We start from the raw sequence: 19779 nt of genomic DNA, 5'->3' as shown, positions 1-19779 counted from the left end.
TTTAATATTTTGTGCAGCCTCCCTTTGCCGAGATAACAGCTCAGAGTCTTCTCCTATAATGCGTGATGAGGTTGGTGAACACATGGCACTGGCTCTGAGACCATTCCTCCATGCAGAATCTCTCCAGATCCTTCAGATTCCGAGGTCGACGCTTGTGGACTCTCCTCTTCAGCTCATCCCACAGATTCTCTATGGGGTTTAGGTCGGGGGACTGTGATGGCCATGGCAAAACCTTTATTCTGTGGTCGGTGAACCATTTTTGTGTAGATTTTGGGGTGTGCTTCGGATCATTGTCCTGCTGGAAGGTCAAACCACGGCCCATTTTAAGATTCCTGGCAGAGGCTGTTAGGTTTTCATTTAATATCTGCTGGTATTTGATGGAGTCCATGATACCATGTATCCTAACAAGATGTCCAGGGCCTTTGGAAGAAAAACAGCCCCACAACATCAAAGATCCGCCACAATACTTCACAGTGGGTATGAGGTGCTTCTCTGTATGGCTATATTTCTGTCTACGCCAAACCCACCTTTGATGTTTGTTGCCAAAAAGCTCTATTTTGGTCTCATCTGACCATATAACCCGGTCCCACTGAAAGTTCCAGTAACGTTTGGCAAACTGTAGGCGCTTTAGTTTGTTGTTGATTGACAGCAGGACTTTTTTCTGGCAACCCTCCCAAACAACTAACCTCTGCAATTCTCCAGCTGTGATCCTTGGAGATTATTTTGCCAGTCGAACCATCCTCCTCACGGTGCGTGGGGTCAATGTACACACGTCCTCTTCCAGGCTGATTCTTAACATCTCCTGTCGCTTTAAACTTCTTAATTATTGCCACTATCAGGGCAATGGGTATTTTGAACTGTTTAGAGATTTTCTTATATCCATTTTCTGATTTGTGCAGCTCAACAACTTTTTGTCGCACATCATCACTGTGTTCCCATAGTGATGAATGACTAAGGGAATTTGGCCTGTGTCACCTCATATTTATACCCCAGTGAAACAGGAAGTCATGGTGGACCACTTAAGAGCCTCTAATCAAACAGGTGAACTTAAAAATGTAAAATATGACTGGAATTATACTTCAGTTAGATTTTAATCATGAGATTTTCTAGGGGTGCCAATAATTGTGGCACACATGTTTTGGAGAAAAATATTTATTTAATGTCAACTTTTTTCTTTCTTTCAATAATTTTACTTTTGAGTGATAGACCAAGAGGATAAACAGCAAAGACATTTTTTCACAGCCTGTTTTGCTTGTATTCACTAAGGGTGCAGATGATTCTGGAGGGCACTGTACGTCTTCACAAGCACGGCAGGAAAGCTCGGTCTAATGCATTTTTTTAACAAGCAAGCTAAAATAAAAGCTGTCTGTCTGCAGTCTGTTTATTTGCTTAGTTTGTTCTTGTAAACTTCTCTGCTGGCGGAGAAAAAGCAGCCAGGACTAATCAGGACAGAGGACAGAAGGAATGACTAATATTATCTGATGTTGTTTTTTTATTAATTATGGTCATTGTAATTTGTGAACTTCACTCAGGAATGGTATTTATTTTATGATTTTTTTTGTTTGTTTGTTTGGCACGACATATTAATAACTATATATAGTGACCTTGCTGTTTTAAACATTTTTGTTGCCGCTCTCGAAACAATATTTAATTAGGTATGTTAATAATTAATAACTTTTAGTCCTGTTCTGAGTTTGTGTGTTTTATTTGTTTTTAAAAGCAATTAAACTGAAAAAGAACCGAGTATGGTTAACTTGAATCACGTGTCAATTAAGGATTTTGAACCTCCTTTGGACGACCCTGGACTCAATCTCGCGAGATGAGTAAAGATCTCGGTGGGCAGGCACAACACCGGAAGTTCAAATCAATGTGGTCTGAGGACTTTTAACCGAGCAACCACTGAAACCCACGGAGCAAAGTTGAGTGTGATGCTCCACAACAACACCAGTCATCCAGGTTTTTTTGGTAACACCCGAGTCAGAGAATCAAAATGTCGCAAACCGGTAAACTGGAAAAAAACGTGAAGCCGGTGTGCAAGAAACTTGAAGATGCTCTGGCAATGGAGTTCTTCTTCACGGAGCTGAACACCACCGCCACATGCCTCATCTGCAGGCAGAAGGTCTTGTTTAAGGGGTTAAACATGAAGAGGCATTACATAGCAAAGCACTCTGGAAAGTATGATAAATACAAAGGAAGGAGCAGGAAGACCATGTCCGATGAGCTGCATGCAGACTTCAACCGATCCACAGGGACGCCAGCAAGAGACCCCGACCCTGACCCTAAAGAGACCCCCACAGGTATGTCTATGTAGGCTTTCATTTTGAAGGCAGAGACCCTGCCCCTAAAGAGACCGCCCCAGGTATGTCTATGTAGGCTTTTATTTTGAAGGCAGAGACCGTCCCAGGTATGTCTATGTAGGCTGAATGCTTTTATTTTGAAGGCAGAGACCCTGACCCTAAAGAGACCGCCCCAGGTATGTCTATGTAGGCTTTCATTTTGAAGGCAGAGACCCTGCCCCTAAAGAGACCGTCCCAGGTATGTCTATGTAGGCTGAATGCTTTTATTTTGAAGGCAGAGACCCTGACCCTAAAGAGACCGCCCCAGGTATGTCTATTGAGGCTTTTATTTTGAAGGCAGAGACCCTGCCCCTAAAGAGACCGCCCCAGGTATGTCTATGTAGGCTTTTATTTTGAAGGCAGAGACCGTCCCAGGTATGTCTATGTAGGCTGAATGCTTTTATTTTGAAGGCAGAGACCCTGACCCTAAAGAGACCGCCCCAGGTATGTCTATTGAGGCTTTTATTTTGAAGGCTAAAGAGACCCTTTTATTTTGAAGGCAGAGACCCTGCCCCTAAAGAGACCGCCCCAGGTATGTCTATGTAGGCTTTTATTTTGAAGGCAGAGACCGTCCCAGGTATGTCTATGTAGGCTGAATGCTTTTATTTTGAAGGCAGAGACCCTGACCCTAAAGAGACCGCCCCAGGTATGTCTATTGAGGCTTTTATTTTGAAGGCAGATACCCTGACCCTAAAGAAACCGCCCCAGGTATGTCTATTGAGGCTTTTATTTTGAAGGCAGATACCCTGACCCTAAAGAAACCGCCCCAGGTATGTCTATGTAGGCTCAATGCTCTTATTTTGAAGGCAGTGACCCGGAAGTTATCTGGCGGGAACAGAAGCGCGCTAACTGAACACATTTCTGCAGATATAACGTCTCTCTGTCACCATGGCTCTGATGCTGAAATGAACCCGACGCCGTGTTGTGGCGCGTGCTCATCCTACACGACGGCGACTCCTCGTGGCGGCTCGACCGGTCAATGAGGCTCGAGCGCAGTCTGCAGGGGGAGCGGTCTGTTGTTGGTCTGTTGTTGGCCTTTGTCTGTAGGTCTGTGGGTCTGTAGCCGGAGAGGACCGTCTGTGCTTGTGCTCCTGCCCAGTGAAACACCGGGGGGGGTCTGCAGGTAAACAGACGTCATTCCACGTGCGGCCGGGTTACGGTGACGTAGGTCCGCGGGGTCGTGTTTGAAGCTAACATGCTAACAGGATGCTAAAGGGAGGCCGCGCTGAAGAGGAAGTGAGCGAGCGCGACCTTTTGTTAGCTCGCGCGTAACGACGGTTAAGTGAGAGATTATTGATTTGCATGAACAGTATGTTCACGTGCCAGTTACAGAGCAGCGGACGCAGCGTCACGTGTTACTCGTCTTAAAGATAGTTTCTACAACTTTGTTAAACTGACGTGTGACGTTAGCTCACGTGAGGCTAACGGCTCACAGTTTGTCCCAAAAACACAAACAAACTCACACATATTGATGTTGGTGTCAGGCTGCATAGACACACCTGGCAGTGTGATGCACTACAGCACGAATCAATACACACAAAAAAACATGAAAGTCTGTGACCCTCATGCTTGAAGGCAGCTGGGTGTAACATGCAGTGTTGCACAAACAAGTCAGAGATGGTTTGAGGAGATCTTTGAACAAAGAGTGGTTTTCATCACCTATTGACTGCTTTGGTGTGGAGAGAGAAATGACGAAGAACTGGAAAAGCAGGATATGTGAATTACCGAAACGGATCTCGAGTCAAAACCTTTCGTTTTAGTTGAAGCACCTAATCGTAGACTGCATGTTACCAAACTGTAAAGTGCTGCGTTTTCTTGTGGAGACGGAACATGATTCTCATTTGTTCTCTTTGGTTTTTCTCTCCACAGCCATGCCAAGTCTCAAGCTGATATCTGCGACCGACACACAGTATTCAACATCTGTGCTGAAGTCGATGAACGAGCAGCGGAATCATGGATTATTTTGCGACGTCACCATTATCATACAGGACAAGAAGTTCAGAGCTCACAAGACGATCCTGTCTGCTTCCAGTACATATTTCCACCAGCTCTTCAGTGTAGCGGGACAAGTGATCGAGTTAAACTTCATTAAAGCGGAAATCTTCGAGGAGATTCTCAACTACATTTACAGCTCCAAGATTATCCGTGTGCGCTCCGACATGCTTGAGGAGCTCATCAATGCTGGACAGATACTGGGAGTCAGGTTCATTGCAAACTTGGGGTCACCGCTATCACAAGTTAAGGGTCTTCCTGGTTTGTCTAAGGAGACCGAGAGCAAAAGTGACACACCCACAGAGATGATGCCCATCATCGCCGAGTCTTTTTCTATATCTGCAGAGGAATTCAATCAGACAAGCAAGCCGTCGGGCAACGACTCGGACTCTGAAGGTGATGTTATGTTTGTCTCACAAACAGACGCTCAAACCAGAGCAGCTAATCAGAAAGCCGTCCCTGCTGAGGTAATTGATGTGGACACAGCTGATGCAGGAAAGGCAGCATCAAAGCAAAACGCAGAATCTAGTCTCACAGTTACAAATCCGAAAGAGAAAGCAACGACCTCTTTAAAAACAAGTCCTGCAAAGCCTCCCAGCATCAGTGTTCCAATCCCCAGTATCCCCAACAGCAGCCCTCTGCGAAGTCCCGACAGCAGCTCCAATAACTCGTCTTCCCCTGCCAGAGTTTCCTCAGGAAGTGCCCCAACAACGCCAGCCAGGTCAAGCAATGTCACCCCCGAACCCTCGAGTGCCTCTCAGTCCTCTGAAACCAGCGATATAATGGGGGTCCACAAGAAGCAAGTCTCTGCCTCATCCCAGCAAGGGGATTTCAAATTAAAGCTCTTAGATTTGTCTGATGGCCAAGTAAAAGAAACTAACAGTCCCAAATCAGTCATAGCGGCAAAAAAGACAGTGACACTCAATACAACCACAGAGATTGACTCAATTTCATCAGGCTGTAAAGTTTATGCAAATATTGGAGAGAACACGTACGACATTGTCCCGGTGAAGGAAGATCCAGGCGAAGGTGGCTCTAAAGCCAACAAAGGGAAGAGGTCATTGATGGCCACGCCTCTGAAACCTCTTGATAAAACACCCACCTCACCGAAGGGAGGCCCAAACAAGAAGAAGACCAAAACGGAGCTCGAGGACCACTATGAGCTCATCATGGACGGGAAGACCTTCTACGTATGCATCGTCTGCAAGCGCCCCTACGTTTGTCTGACGAGTCTCCGTCGTCACTTCAACACCCACTCGTGGGAAAAGAAGTATCCATGTCGCTACTGTAACAAGGTCTTTGCACTGGCCGAGTACAGAACTAAGCATGAAATCCATCACACAGGAGAGAGGCGGTACCAGTGCTTGGTGTGCAACGAAACCTTCATGAACTACCAGTTACTGTCGACCCACTGCAAGCAAGTCCACAACCAGGACCCCAGTGGGAGGAAGGAGAAAGATGAGACGGACAACAACTTATACCGACTGCTGCCGTGTAAAACGGTGCAGATGAAGCCGTACTCGTGGAGCACCGACGGGCAGGGGGTCCCCGTCATATCGGAGGATGGCAGCGTGCATCACATAACATCTGTCGGCGAAGACGTCCACTCCTCCACTCAGAGCAGGATGTTGAACTGGGACGACATCTTTATCGAGCCAGACGCTCATATGACGCCCGATTCTCGTGCAAGACCAGGGCCAACCATAAACAGTCCTCCACAGGGAGCCACAGAGTTTGACTTTGTTATACCAGAGACCTACTGAGCAGCACTCACTGCTCTATTATCTGTGCCTTTTAGGTGCCCCCCAACCCCCATTTCCTCATTGTTTCCATGTCAACAATATTCTTGTGTGATTCTCATTAGTGTCAGCCTAATGTACGGTCACATTAGCATTTCCTTTCATTGACATTGATGCGGTGTAATATTGTGATGATGCACACTAGAATAATGTCGGCGTCTGCCAGAGCAAGCTGAATTCTTAGTCGTGCTGTCTTGAGTTGAATGGAAAAGGGAGACGGAGCAAATAGTTGCAGGAAGAAAGTGTAACGTGATCATACCTTTTACTCGTGTTACTCTGCTTGCATAATAGCCCTGATCTTTTGTATCATTGGAATAAATGATAGTCACATTGACAAAAACTGGTTACCACGCAGTAATATAACGCAAACAATTAGTTTATGTGGATGATTTAAAAAATCCATTTAAAAGGACTCTGACATAAAAAGTTAAATCATATATGTTTAATTTTTCACTGTAAGAGGCAAGTTATATCTTTAAAAACTTAAACTTTACCTTTGTCATCTTATACACAGGTAAAAACATGAATTAGTCCTCTATTCAACCATCCTAAGCATTAAGGAGTAACTCCATTTCTTAAAGTGTGAATGGGGTTTGCCTTTTTAAGAATGTGAAACATCAGCAGATTTAGTTGGTAACCAGGGGACCTTTTTTTCCACAGGATACATTTTAATGCATTTTGTGGTTTAAACAGATTTGTATAAAATACAGGATATGACCCGTGATAAAAATGGAACAAGGTTGCTCAAATCGTTACCAGATTCATCAATCATTTGACAGATGAATTTAATTTAACACCAGGCGTTTATGAGCTGATCATCGCTTGTTTCAATTTGAGACTATTTTAAACCTCATTCTGAACGAGAGAATGTTAAAATATATTTTTCATTGTGTGATTGTTGGCAATTCCACATGTGGACATCTTGGAATGGAAGCTATACAACAGTTATTTAATTTTTCAGTGGTTGGAAAACAAATTATAACTTACTTTTTTTTGTCGATTAAACATCGGTTTTATTTCCATACACTTGTACATTTTTATTTCCTATGCTTGACATTTTTCCTTTATTTTTAATATATTTCAATGCCAGAATCCGACATAGCGTAGGCTAGAGACTAGCATAAATGTGATGATAGGATTGACATGCATTGAGGATTATTTCAGTCCGTATATGAAGCACTTAGTGTTGGATCAGGCAGAAGATTTTCCTGTAATATTTTTACTTTTGTACTCGTTTCTCCATTGTATCAAAATGTAGTGATTGGTCAGTATGAGTAAAAGAAAATAGTGCTAACATGGAAATCGATTCTACTTTGTATCATTCAATAAAATCATGCAAGATTTGTTTTTAATTAACCGATTAACATTGGTGTGTGATGTTACAGTATATTTGTTTTAATCCCACTTTTTTTCTTTTTTTTCACTGTTTCAGATGTATTTATTAGGTTCATAGCAGTTTACTAAATGAAATTGTTATTAAATACTCTGTTCTGTTGGTATTTAACTAAATCTCACTTTTCTGTTAATTAGCAACAAGGGTTCCCTGATGGTAAATAAATTATTCTTTTACTTAATTGTCTTGCACTACCAGCATTTAAATATCTGTCAATTTGTGTGTTGTGTGATTGCGAAATACTTTCTTTAGCATCTTGAAATGAAAACAAAGTAAATCTTAATCACGTTGCCTCTCTCAAAGTCTGAAAAAAGAACACAAAGTCCTGTCTGGAGCTGATGCAAGAGTTGAATGCACAAGTGTAATGAGACATATTTATATTTATTTTAAGGGACTTGGTTAAACTTGTCCAATAACTACATTTCTTGGTGAAACGCCTAAAAATTTGAGGTTGGTTTCGCGGGGCTTTGAGCTAACATGCTGATGTTAGCAGGTATAATGGTTATCACCTTCACCATATCTATTTAGCAAGTTAGCATGCTAACATTTGCTAATTAGCATTAAACATAAAATTAGAGATGCGACTGAGTTTTATTTTTCAGGTATTTGGTCATAAACCAAAGTTTTGGGAATCTTAAAAGTTTGACAACATGATGGGGCCATGTGGAAAGTTAAGGGGTCACCAAAGTTACTAGTTTCATCTTTAGAGGAGGACATGAACATCTACACCAAATGTCATGGCAACCCATCAAACAGATGAGGAATTTCTTCATACCAAAAATGTCGACCTCATTACCTCATGGTGGCGCCACAGGAAAAGCTGGGATCTCTGGCCACTATGAACGTCTGGAGAGTTTAATGGAAACCTGCAGTTGTTGAAATGTTTCATTCTGGACCAAAGCAACGGGCCGTGCTGTTGCTACCTTGAATAAGAAGAAATACACTTTGAATTACACAAAACATTTTTTTAATGCCAAGACAAAAAGGAACTGACAATCAGCCCCTGAGAATGTGTTGTTTAAATTATAAAAAGCAGTGATTAAAGCTGACAGAGACCTGCCTCATGGACTCAGTTTATTCTTATTCACTCTTCCAACAGTCCTTTCCGCTTTTCATGATCTCCCATCTCATGTCAGTGAATCCAGCACCGACTGTCCATGCTCGGCCTGACAGAGACAACACATTTCAACTCATAGTGTGATATTACAACAACTTGCAAAGAGAGACACAATATACGTTAACCTGCTTTGCAGCTTTTAGTGAAAAGACAATAAATAGGGTTTGGCTCGCAAGTTAACTTAACCGCCCTTCCTTAACAATAACTGCAGAATAACTTATTTCTTCATAGACATTCCTCTGCAAAGTGCACCACACATTGATCAAGATATTTTAGAACATAAACTGATAAATATATACCATGATCTGTTCGTATACCATAGTCTTAACTGCTAAAGGAGCATCTGTATACCACACTGCTGTACATACATAATAAGCATGTAATACCTTCATTACTGTCTACATTGTCTACTAAACTGTTAGAGAAACGTCTGCTTGGGCCAACAACTACAGTTATACATTTTCTAGCTGATTCAAATTCAGAAGAGACACCAAAGCTTTTATGTAACTGTGGTTTCGATCTCATGGGAAGGTGGTAGCTGTGAGCACCAGTTTAGATCCTCATAGTGCACACAGTGAGGACGTCATCATCTTTGCCGCTCGAGGCGTGAAGCATTTACAATATGAACTGAGTGGTAAACATAAAGCATGAGCTGGAGGAGAGTTTTTGACCTTGTACAGAATAAGTCCAGGAGACCGAGAGCTGCAGCGCTGGAAGCCCGTTTGCATTAAGGCAGGTAGATGTGTAAACAGTCCTGGCTCTGATCCGGTTGTCTCTCTTGATGTGTAGATGCACACAGACGCACAGTGCAGGCATGAGTGTGAGTGGTGCCCAGGGAGACAGACACTCCTTGTTTTGGGCTGAACTCAAAGTGAGTGTGCTCCGTGGTAGTCCTCCTCTTCCTCACCACCTTTTCCCTCAACACAGTTCTCAAAGATTGTGAGGAAAAGCTCAGAGGAATCGTGCATTCAAATCACTTAGTCAGCAATCTACAAAACACCTGATAATGTTTCAGGCGTCCTTCTTAGCTTGAAGCCATATTACGGGCTGTACGGTGGAGGCTTCTCGTCAGGATGGTTGTGAGGAGGCGAGTAGCGTGGAGGGATCATCGTGGGCCACAGGTGGCTGGCTCCAGACTGGGAGTCATCTGAGAGAGCTGAGGAGTCGGGGAACAGTAAGGAGCCCTGCAGGGAAGACAAAACATTTATTAGAATGATCTGTAAACAACTTTGGTTTCAGAATAGTCGATCAATCACTTTATTCATCCGCCAAAGGGATAAGAAAACAGAGCACATAAATATATAGAAGTACAAAATAGACAAAAACAAAAACCAGGGTGCACAATTTAAATTAAAAGATACTTTGAATTTGGTCTCTGAAGGGGTTTATGCGCTCAAGTCTTCTTCCTCCAAGAGTTTAGAGAGATGGCAGTTTGTTGTGAAAGAGTCTTTATATCTGTTAGTTTTGGCTTATCTTAATCTAAAACTGCTTGCTTTATCCGCAGTTTAATTTTGCTGCAGACATTTGCCACCCTATGTAGAATATCTTTATGTTGACAGTGAGAGAAGAATTCCAACAGATTAATAGAAAGTATAAAAACTAAAGAGACTACTGACTGCAGGCATTGAAACGTGAAGCCAATTTAGAGTCAATCATAAAGTTAAATGCCATTTCACATCATGATGTTGTCTAAATGCTTACACGTACATTTCGTTCTTATAAAAACAAAATTTTGAATGAAACAGTTGAGCTGAACTAGACGTCACTGATGAAACAAAAAATAAATCCATAACTGTTCTGCTGCAGGCCAAGCTGTGCAGATTTTAAGTGGCCCTTTACCTGCAGGTCGTGCGCGGTGTAAGGCGGCAGGCATGGGGCAGTGTTGTACGAGCTGATGGTGGTGGTGGGTGGAGGAGGCTGTGAGAGGACTGGAGCTGCGATGGCCTCCGGTTCAGATGTACTCTCTGAGGCCGCGGAGGGAATCTGACAAGGACATGAAGAATATTGATCAGTTTCTATAAATTCTAGCACCAGAGAATTACAATTACTTCACTCAGCTGAGACTGACAAAACCCCAATTATTGCAACACATTCAGCAGTATTTAAGCCCAGCTGTACGATGGTGACTTCTCTTCTTTGTTGGTTCAAACATGTACCCACCATGTCTTTGAAGCCTCCTAGCACTGCGGCAGTAATGATGCCCAGAAAGAGGGCGACGATGTTAAGGATTGTAGCGGACCACAGCAGGTGATAGAGGTGCACCACGTCCTGGCAGCTCTTCACATCTGTGTATTCGTGGTAGCCACCAATAACCTCCACACGGCTGGGCCAGTGGGTGGGACAGAGAGGGAGACGGCATACAGTCAAGCCACAAAAAATAATGAAGTTTATCCTTCTTGTAAAAATGAGACTATAAGAGCTAGAGACACAGACGACATGGATGAGTGTTTGGACACAAAAAGGACATGCAGACAGGAAATGGCACCCTCAACACACATTTCTATAGCGAGTTACATCATGAAGACTCCACACAATCACTTCAGTCATCATTAATCAAGATGAATTGATCATTAAATCGCCAATATGGTTCCAGAAAAAAAAGGGACCTACTTCCAAATCATGGATGATTTCCTAAACTTTTTCAAAACATCTTTATTCTGAAGTCCCATAAGAGGATGTTCTCTGAAACAAAGGTTAAAACAAAAGAAACAGTCTTGTTCTAATACAGTCAACGTTGCAGTGCAAAAAAAGTTCTCCCACAAAAATGACATAACGGTGCACATCAAAAATCCAAACAATCAAAGCAGCACAGCAGAGTTAGTAGCCACTGATTCTGAGGTTTGTCAGTCGCTCAGCGTACTCACTTCCCGCAGTTGTAGAGGTCGCAGCAGTAGCAGGTATTGCCCTTCACACGCAGGTTACAGGATGTGCGCGATGATATCTGACATGTCACCTGAGGGTCAAAACAATGATTTTGAATAAGTAGCCCTATTTTTGGTCAGATTATGGCTCTTAACCGTGTCCCTGTACTATATCACGGCTAACACATACACCGAGGATTAAATTAGTAGTTTTATCTGTAAAAATAGTAAATAAAATGTGTTTCTTACATCACGTTCAGCTGAAGTCTCACTGGAGTGATACTCACAGCGGCCATCATACAGAGGCCTGAGGTCCTGCAGTACAATAAACATTGATGATAGATTGCACAGCACAATTCATCACTGGTCACTTACTGACACACGCTAAACTAGAAGAAGCAAAAGCAAAGAGACATGAGCTTGTATGTGATACGTGCTGCGAGATTAATGACAGCAATGTTCATCATGATTATAGTGGTGAAATCAAACTTCAGCGATCAAAACCTCATAGAAAGCTAGTCAGCAAGGCTGAATTATTAACTGGGTAGAGACTACTGGGGACACAAAAACATCAAGGTTTATTATGCCTATTAGTTTGTGGTAATTTGGTTAAGTAATTAATGATTTATCGCTAGTTACCTGTGAAGGGTCAAAAACTTTACCCGTGAATAGGACACATTTTACTGGATGCATGCACTTTAGAATTAGATCATCATTATAGCACATAACAAAAATGATGATTGTGGTTATTATGCACTTAATTGTGCAGCCCTATATTTGATGTGTACCCAGGGCAAAGCAAGAAAGAATTTTGGCCTTTGGCACCAAAAATGTGATTCAGTTTGAGAAGCAAAATTCAGAACAAAAATGTAGGTAAATGTAACAGTCAGAAAAAGGTAAATGTATAACCATCTGAATGCATCACATCATCTCTTAAATCTGCCACGGCATCATATTCCTAATTCTCTTTATTCAATAGTGTGCATGCAGCCTAAAAAAAAACTGTCTATTGTTCCATTTGACTGACGCCACTAATGGTGCTGATTTTCAGCCAGCCATAACTTATTTCAGCATAATTGTTTTTAAGAGTGCATTAGTGGTTATCTAATGTTTGAAGTACTTTGCGTTATAGAGAATCATCTCCCTTTACCACAAAATATATTTGTCTCGCTCAGACGGGTGCAGCAGCTGCTACAGATGGCCATATGTGAGCGATGCCCTTCCAGAAGGGCATACGTTTTGCAGTATGTCGAATGCAGAGAGAGTATATAAAGCTTTAATGGGGAGGGCATTGATTAATCGGCTTGTTTTAAGTCAGGGCATCAGGGCTATTATATTCATAATTTAGCAGTTTGTTTAATAAATAGAAGCCTCAGTGATACTTACAATATGCCTCGCAGCAAACACTCCATCAACTATAGCACAGCAGAAGGCAGCCACCACTCCGAAGCTGATGAAGACAATAGATGCCACTAACTGTGAAGGAAAACATCAGCTTCATCACTCTCTGCCGCTCCATAATGATTCTGAGACCACAAACTCAACTTAAAAAGGGCACTATTTGGATTTTGTAATTGCTTCCTCTCACCCCTTTTGTAATGGTTTACATTTTCAACACTTATGTGTATCATCATGCCGGAGTATGAATACTTATGAATGGAGTAGGATGAGGGTGGAGGGGGCCGTGTGGTTGGGGTTATGGGCTACAGTGACAGAGCGCTGTGGTGTAGCTCCAATGGTGTGTGTCGTGGATGGCACGGTGCCAAGCTCGTTATAGACACTGCAACCCTTAACCCCCCCCCCATTCCCATTACCCTATCCTTGCACTTCTCAATGAAAGACAGCATGTATTCAATTACACATCACTCCACCCTGTCTGCAGCAAGCTCTGCTCACCGGAGGGAGGCAGTGCAGGTGACACAACAGATCAGACAGCAAGAGGTAACAGGGATTTATGCCTGTGCAGAGATTTCTATGATACTAACATGAATACATCCGACACCATACGGTTGAAAAAGAAGGCATTTTTAACAACTCATGATTTGAGTTGTGATGTGTTGATTGTCAGTCAGGCTTATCGTTTTCGGACAACTTATCATATCAGTTTCTTACTCTAAACAATGTGGCCCCCCATCAACGCACTATTTTCTGCACAGACTTTCTGTATTTGTGTTTTTTTCTCTGTGCTTTTCTCGTTGAATTGAAGTGGATGAGACTCAACTGGAAATCACATCAATGAGGCAACATTCAAATCAAAGTCTGATGACAGTTATGGGATTGTCAAATCACATCAAACCACATCCACACAGTCCTGATGAGTGTTAAACCCTTAATAAATATCCCTAAAGATATTTTTAGGAACATAAAGTTCCAAACAAAAACTAAACCCACTCATTGTTTTGTCCAAGCAACAGTCCAAAATCCAAAACATGTAAGTAATTTACTATCATTAAACGCCCTTCTAGCCGTGAATTGTTGGCATTTGTGCTTAACAAGTGAATGAAGCGATTAATCGATTATCAAAATAGTCAATTGATTTTTGTACGTCAATTCATCATTTCAGCTCTACTGAAAGTGAAAAAATAATTCATGTGTGCCCCTTATATCCCAAAACATAACCCATTTTGTTCTTTGTAATAACATTTTATAGGAAACAGCATTACATATTAGGGGCAGCGTGCTGTCATTTGTGGGGTTCTAGCCATCCAGAATCTCCTGAGATATGTGTAAAGGTGTCACGGTACAAACTCATTCTTCATTCCAGCCCTGACAGTCCACGCCCGACACCTCCCACCTGCTCCCTTCATCTGCAGTTTCCTTCCACACATTCCGGTGTGGACATCCGTCCTCCTCAACTTACACCCTACTTCTATTTCTGGCTGCATCTCCCTTGAAGCCGAGGATACTTGCTCCGATCCACAAACCACAGACTGTGAGTCCCACAAGTGAGACTCACAGTCTGGGTCAGGTCTGCTCTGTCTGGGGTCACTTTCACAACATAATCAGGCCTGTAGCCTGCCCTAAAGTAATTGGGACTGATACACAGTTTAATGACAGTTTTCTGTGAGGGCAGAGACGAGGAGACACCACGCACTTAAAGTGATCTCAATGCACAGAGGTAATATGAGTCTTCTTACCATCTGCCTCTTGTTCTCTATCAAATGAGAGCCGATAATTCCCAGAAAAGAGCCAAAGCCCAGCTGAAAAAATAGAAAAAAGCTGTTAGGGCATTTATCTAATTTGACTATAAAGCAGTTAGATAAAACATGTGTTTATGTCATGCCCTGAGGGAAGAATTACAGCATGTTTACAATCTTCTAAACAATTAAGTTTTATAGATAAGCAAAATACATTTTTCACCTTTCAAAATCTCTGTACATCACATTATATTTTGATGATTTAAACTATGAATCTGATAAATTTGGGGTTGAATTTCGAAGGCGTATCCTAAGAAATTAGATGCCAAACAGTGGCTGCTTTCCTAGCCGTTCTTTAATTGAGGCAGAACGCTAAAAGCCGAGTATTGTGAAGAAAACACATTTATGGACTGAGATACTTTCCCTCACTCAGCCCCTAATGACAGTGATGCTGAATAATGCATGTGGGGAAAATTCTACCCTCAGAGACCTTCAGTAATTAGTTTCAGCAGGAGCGGGAAGAGCTTGCTGGAAACACTCTCACTTCTCTCACACCTCCCTCATTATGAACTCTGACAGGCCTGTGTGAATGTGCACTCACAATGAGTCCTGGGTAGTAGCCGCCTACGGTGATGTTCTGCGTCCTGGTGGTCGCTGCCAGGCCAAAGATGAGGATGAGCACGGATACAATGAGCAGCAACACCGTCACTATTATCGATTTCCTCTTCCTCTTCTTAAAGGTACCTGAACGACGACAAATGAGGGAACATTACAGCTGTGACGTGAGCAGTAGAGTGATGAGAAATCAGAGGAACCAAAACCCGCCACAAGCATTGATGGAATGGGAAGTAGTTAAAGAGACTCATGACTGGACTCAAGTTTCTCTGTCACATTTACAGTGAGTGGCTAATTCTGTTAATGTAGTTAGCTCTGAAAATAACAATGACGTCTTATGTTGCTCATGATTGAATAAAAACCCTGGCTTGTTTGCAAACAGTAAACAACTTAAAACAAAAGTAACAATTTTGACTTGACAAATTCATACGCGTTTCATTTTTTTAAAGGCTCAAATGAGGGTGAATAATTTGACATCGAACATACCATATGAGGCATGTTTGCATCATCTATACTGTAAATTTATAAAGTTTTCATCCTGAACTGGTATCAATTGAATTAACTGTATTTGCATTACAACAAATATTATTAGAACTTGGATTAGTGAGGTCATTGTGCAACAGGACAGACAGGATAACATTAACCACAGCATCCTTATAATACAATCATCTTTTACATAAGAACAAACTCAAATACACAACAACATCTGCATTGAGCAAATGTGAAATATCTCACGTAGGAATTCAGAAGTCAAATAACCTAAATGAATTAACAACATGCACAAATTGCCTACAAAGACCACCATTAGTTAAAAAACAAGTTTTACAACATTCAAGGGTCAAACAACCACTCTGATTTAAAACAGACTTGTCTGAACCTCCTTACAGAGAGAGTTTCTTAAAAAGCTGCGGACTGAAAATAATTTCTAACAACATTCAGGGCCTTTGGGTTAAGTTCTTAACTATTTTCTCTAATACATTTGTTTCAGCAGTAGTCAGACTGACAGAGGAAGGCTGGCTGATGTACTCTATCTATTTTTTTTACCTCTAACTGTAATTTATTCTGCGGTGTTCACAAAGATCATTGGAACATCGTCATACTAAAAGATCTTCAGCGTCACCTCTATGTTCTGTTTTATCAATTTTTGGAAGCACAGAGTTGGTAAGCCACAATACAGACATCACTGCTACTAGAGTATGATGCTGCAACCTGAAGATCAATAAGAAGTCGCCACACTGAGCAGGGAAAGCAAATGCTCTCTGTCAAGTTTTCTCACCATGGTGCCTGCATAACAGAAGCCTCTGAGATTAATGATCTAGAAATACATCTACAATTTTGCAGAGATGGGAGTTATGTTACAATAACAATAATATTGTGATGAGACTACATTTCCTCTGCGATTATGTTCATTATAATTCTGTATAGATTGTTTTCATTTCCTGGTCTAAAACGCTAATTTTCAGTTAATTGAAACAATGCATGAGGCTGGTTTGCATCACTGACATTATTAATAAATGTCTCAGGTTTTTCCATCAAATCACATCCTTATCGTTTTAATCTCAGGTTCCACATTATCCAATGCTAGCTTTTAGGTCAAACATCATATGAAACGGCAACAATTTTGCCACTTAATATATCATCTGATTGTCAATATAAGGTTGACGCAATAACATTGTTGATACTTTCGATTGAATCAATGTCCTTTGGCTCTAACTCAAACTCATCCATGGCAAGAGACTTGTTAACAATACATTCAAGTATGGGTATTGTTATTTGATTAAAGATTACTTATGTTTAACGGTACTCAAATACTATTACAAAAGTAGATCCACTGATGGTTTGAATGACATGACCATTCCAATATGATTACACCTCCAACCTATCCAGGCCTCTCCAGTCCAGTGATGCTCCAGAAGGTGACTTCTTTTCATTCTCAAACATTGCACTACAATGAATATGAGGTCTAAAGAAAATGTACAAGGATGCTTCTTCCATTTACTTTGCAGACTGAGTAAAACAATCAACAACCCAGGACTATGTATGTGTGACATAACCGTCTTAATATGATAACACCACATACCTATCTATGCCTTTCCAGTCCAGTCACGCTCCAATAAGTGAATACATTTCATTCCCCAAAACTGCCTTAAAATGAATATGAAGACTAAAGCAAACTCACATGAATGCTTCTCCTATTAACTGTGAGTACCACAATCAACAAGCCAGTACAATATAATGATAATAACCTGTTATGGGCAGCATTAAAATGTATATTCCCAGATTAACCCCTACACATAAAGACATCAGTATTATCATGGTAGCAGACTGGCCGTCCTGCATGGATCAGGTAGTGAGCCATCACAGCCAAACATCCAGCCTCCTGTGGTTACTCAACGTGGCCGCGCCTGCAGTGACGCGCTGCGGCCTGGACCAGAAGAAAACACATCTGGTGATCAAAGAGCGTTTTTGTGAGAGAAAAAATACATCCTGCTGATTTAACCCAACAAAGACAACAGTGACTGGTTTAATTACGACCCCTTTGTGTGCAGGGGCAATACAAAGAGCATCATGCATGTTGTAAAACCAGTGTGTTATTGAATTGATCAAACCTGCTGCAGACACGTCGCTGACCTTGCACACACACACACACACACACACACACACACACACACACACACACACACACACACACACACACACACACACACACACACACACACACACACACCTACCCATGCTTGTTTCAGAGAGGGTCAGTCTGCTGGATTGGAGGCTCTGTGCAGGAGGCATGCCGGCTGCAGGACGTGTGCCGCTCCTCTGGACGAACAGAATAAATAAATAATAATCACGACTCCCCGTTACTGGACAATCTCTCTTTATATACTTGTGTACAAAGAAGCTGTGGCATTCTGAGAGCCCGTGCTCGTCTCACATCCCGGCGAGGCGTCTGTCCGTTTCCGTCTCGCGGTGCGTCGGTCAGGACGCTGCTGCTGCTGCTGTGTGTGTGTGTGTGTGTGTGTGTGTGTGTGTGTGTGTGTGCGCATGTCACATATACTCAAACAGCAAACCTGCTCTAAAAGTCGTTACTTAAACTTATTAGATATTTAACTAGTTAACATATATTTTAATTTTGACCCGTCAGAGTACTTAGTTAATAATCTCCTCATATTTTTAAAAAAAATAATATAATTAACAGTGACGTTGCTACAGTAACGCTGACGTAAGTACAGTGACGCTGACGTTACTACAGTAACGTAAGAGACTAACGGTTAACGTCAACGTTCCACGCTCACTACAAGATGACCAACGGCAATTAGGATAACGTTCGTTAACTGAACAAATTCAAAAATGCCGTTTGATTCAAAACAACGTGTCATTCGTGGTCACCAACGTGGGGGTTTGTCACTGAAAGCAGGGGTAGAAAGATCACGTGACAGCACATGTAGCCCAAATAAATATGTTTTATATTGTTTCAGTTATTATATACTGCTGTGTGTGTGGCTTGCATTGGTTTTATTGGAGCACCTTGTCGTGGTTTGGGAGACAGTGGAGGTGGGAGCTGCACAGAGACCAGGTTCAGGTTCAGGCCGAGCGTCGAGCGCCACCGTCCGTTAGAAAGACAACGTTGCGTTCAAGAGCTGTCAAACGGTCGCTGAGCAGCAGGTGGGTCACCAAGCAACGTCACACGTGTTGCCTTCACGTGCGCGTCTTAGGGCTTTAAGTTCTGAACACAATGTTTTGTACACAATTCCCTCCGGTCCGAAATGAAAAAGGACCCCATACGTTTTGTTTTATATCTACTTTTTTTACTTTAGTTAAGCTGTTAAGGTTGACAGTACTACTGTAATTGTAGTAGCAGCAGCATTGAGGAAATCTGAGTCATTTATAAGACTGATTGGACACGTTTGGCTTGATTAGTTGCTCATGGACTGTTAATTGAAATTGCACAGCAACCACAAATATCAGAAGTAAAACAATCATTGAACCACACTAAGGCTGCACATTTAGATGTAAATATGTAGCCTAAATTATCATTTCATTCTCAATCATTCTCTCTTTTTGTAGTTTTATTTGTGTCATTGGTTCCTCTTGGGGTTTTTTTTTTCTGTCAGTTTTGGGGTTTTACCAATGACAAAAAAAAAGCCATTCAGGCCCTAATATTATTTAGACCCTCATGTAGGGAAAATAAAATTACAGATTGTAATGTATTATATTAGATTTGTATTATTCATTTAGTTAATTTAACCTATAGAATGGATATATAATGTAAAAAAAAGAGTACATAAGCTATTTGCATACCTTTTGAGGGGGTTGCAGTTACCATGACAAACTTGGACACAAGACCTTAGTTTTCTAAAATCCTGACTACAGCTCTGCACACAAAGCAACGTTTGTCTGAAATACAACTGCATTGTATATCTCATGTTGCGTAAATGGCATAAATCCTGCACAAAAATCCCATTTTAACATTTTCCTCCAAAGATGACCTTATGAGGGTGGAGATAAACTCTTGTGGAATTTTGTTGAAA

At 41.7% G+C, this 19779-nt stretch overlaps 2 protein-coding genes across 4 annotated transcripts; one reads left to right on the top strand and one right to left on the bottom strand.

The window, feature by feature from the left end:
• Window positions 1-1905: 1905 nt before the first annotated feature.
• On the top strand, window positions 1906-7723 carry LOC129090075 (transcriptional regulator Kaiso-like). 3 transcript variants are annotated; one of them, XM_054597576.1, is made up of 2 exons: window positions 1906-2297; window positions 4206-7723. In XM_054597576.1, exons 1-2 carry the CDS (start codon window positions 1991-1993, stop codon window positions 6089-6091), a joined length of 2193 nt encoding a protein of 730 aa, XP_054453551.1. In that variant the 5' UTR covers window positions 1906-1990; the 3' UTR covers window positions 6092-7723. The 3 variants fall into 3 exon arrangements, with proteins under 3 accessions (XP_054453551.1, XP_054453552.1, XP_054453553.1); XM_054597577.1 differs by lacking the exon at window positions 1906-2297 and adding an exon at window positions 3172-3459 and having other exon boundaries at window positions 4206-7721; XM_054597578.1 differs by lacking the exon at window positions 1906-2297 and adding an exon at window positions 3482-3613 and having other exon boundaries at window positions 4206-7721.
• Window positions 7724-8498: 775 nt separating this feature from the next.
• Window positions 8499-18234, bottom strand: tmem255a (transmembrane protein 255A). The gene is made up of 10 exons (XM_054597798.1): window positions 17983-18234; window positions 15237-15379; window positions 14636-14698; window positions 12885-12974; window positions 11748-11813; window positions 11502-11590; window positions 11248-11319; window positions 10798-10960; window positions 10477-10620; window positions 8499-9821 (listed from the first exon to the last, which is right to left on the bottom strand). The coding sequence occupies exons 1-10, from the start codon at window positions 18038-18040 to the stop codon at window positions 9678-9680; spliced, it is 1032 nt and encodes a 343-aa protein (XP_054453773.1). The 5' UTR covers window positions 18041-18234; the 3' UTR covers window positions 8499-9677.
• Between the last annotated feature and the right edge of the window lie 1545 nt (window positions 18235-19779).

This window comes from Anoplopoma fimbria, chromosome 4 (assembly GCF_027596085.1).
Source record: "Anoplopoma fimbria isolate UVic2021 breed Golden Eagle Sablefish chromosome 4, Afim_UVic_2022, whole genome shotgun sequence".
NCBI lineage: Eukaryota > Metazoa > Chordata > Actinopteri > Perciformes > Anoplopomatidae > Anoplopoma > Anoplopoma fimbria.
Note: the sequence above shows the minus strand (reverse complement) of the source record. Positions and strands in the feature narration are given on the sequence as shown.

Bases quoted from the DNA above. Each gene is read 5' to 3' on its own strand.
- LOC129090075 (XM_054597576.1), top strand. From the start codon at position 1,991: ATGTCGCAAACCGGTAAACTGGAAAAAAACGTGAAGCCGGTGTGCAAG. The intron at 2,298-4,205 runs GTATGTCTATGT...TTCTCTCCACAG, and splicing joins CCCTAAAGAGACCCCCACAG to CCATGCCAAGTCTCAAGCTG.
- tmem255a (XM_054597798.1), bottom strand. From the start codon at position 18,040: ATGCCTCCTGCACAGAGCCTCCAATCCAGCAGACTGACCCTCTCTGAA. The intron at 15,380-17,982 runs GTAGGTGTGTGT...GTCGTCGTTCAG, and splicing joins CCTCTCTGAAACAAGCATGG to GTACCTTTAAGAAGAGGAAG. The intron at 9,822-10,476 runs GTAAAGGGCCAC...TCTTCCCTGCAG, and splicing joins ACACCGCGCACGACCTGCAG to GGCTCCTTACTGTTCCCCGA.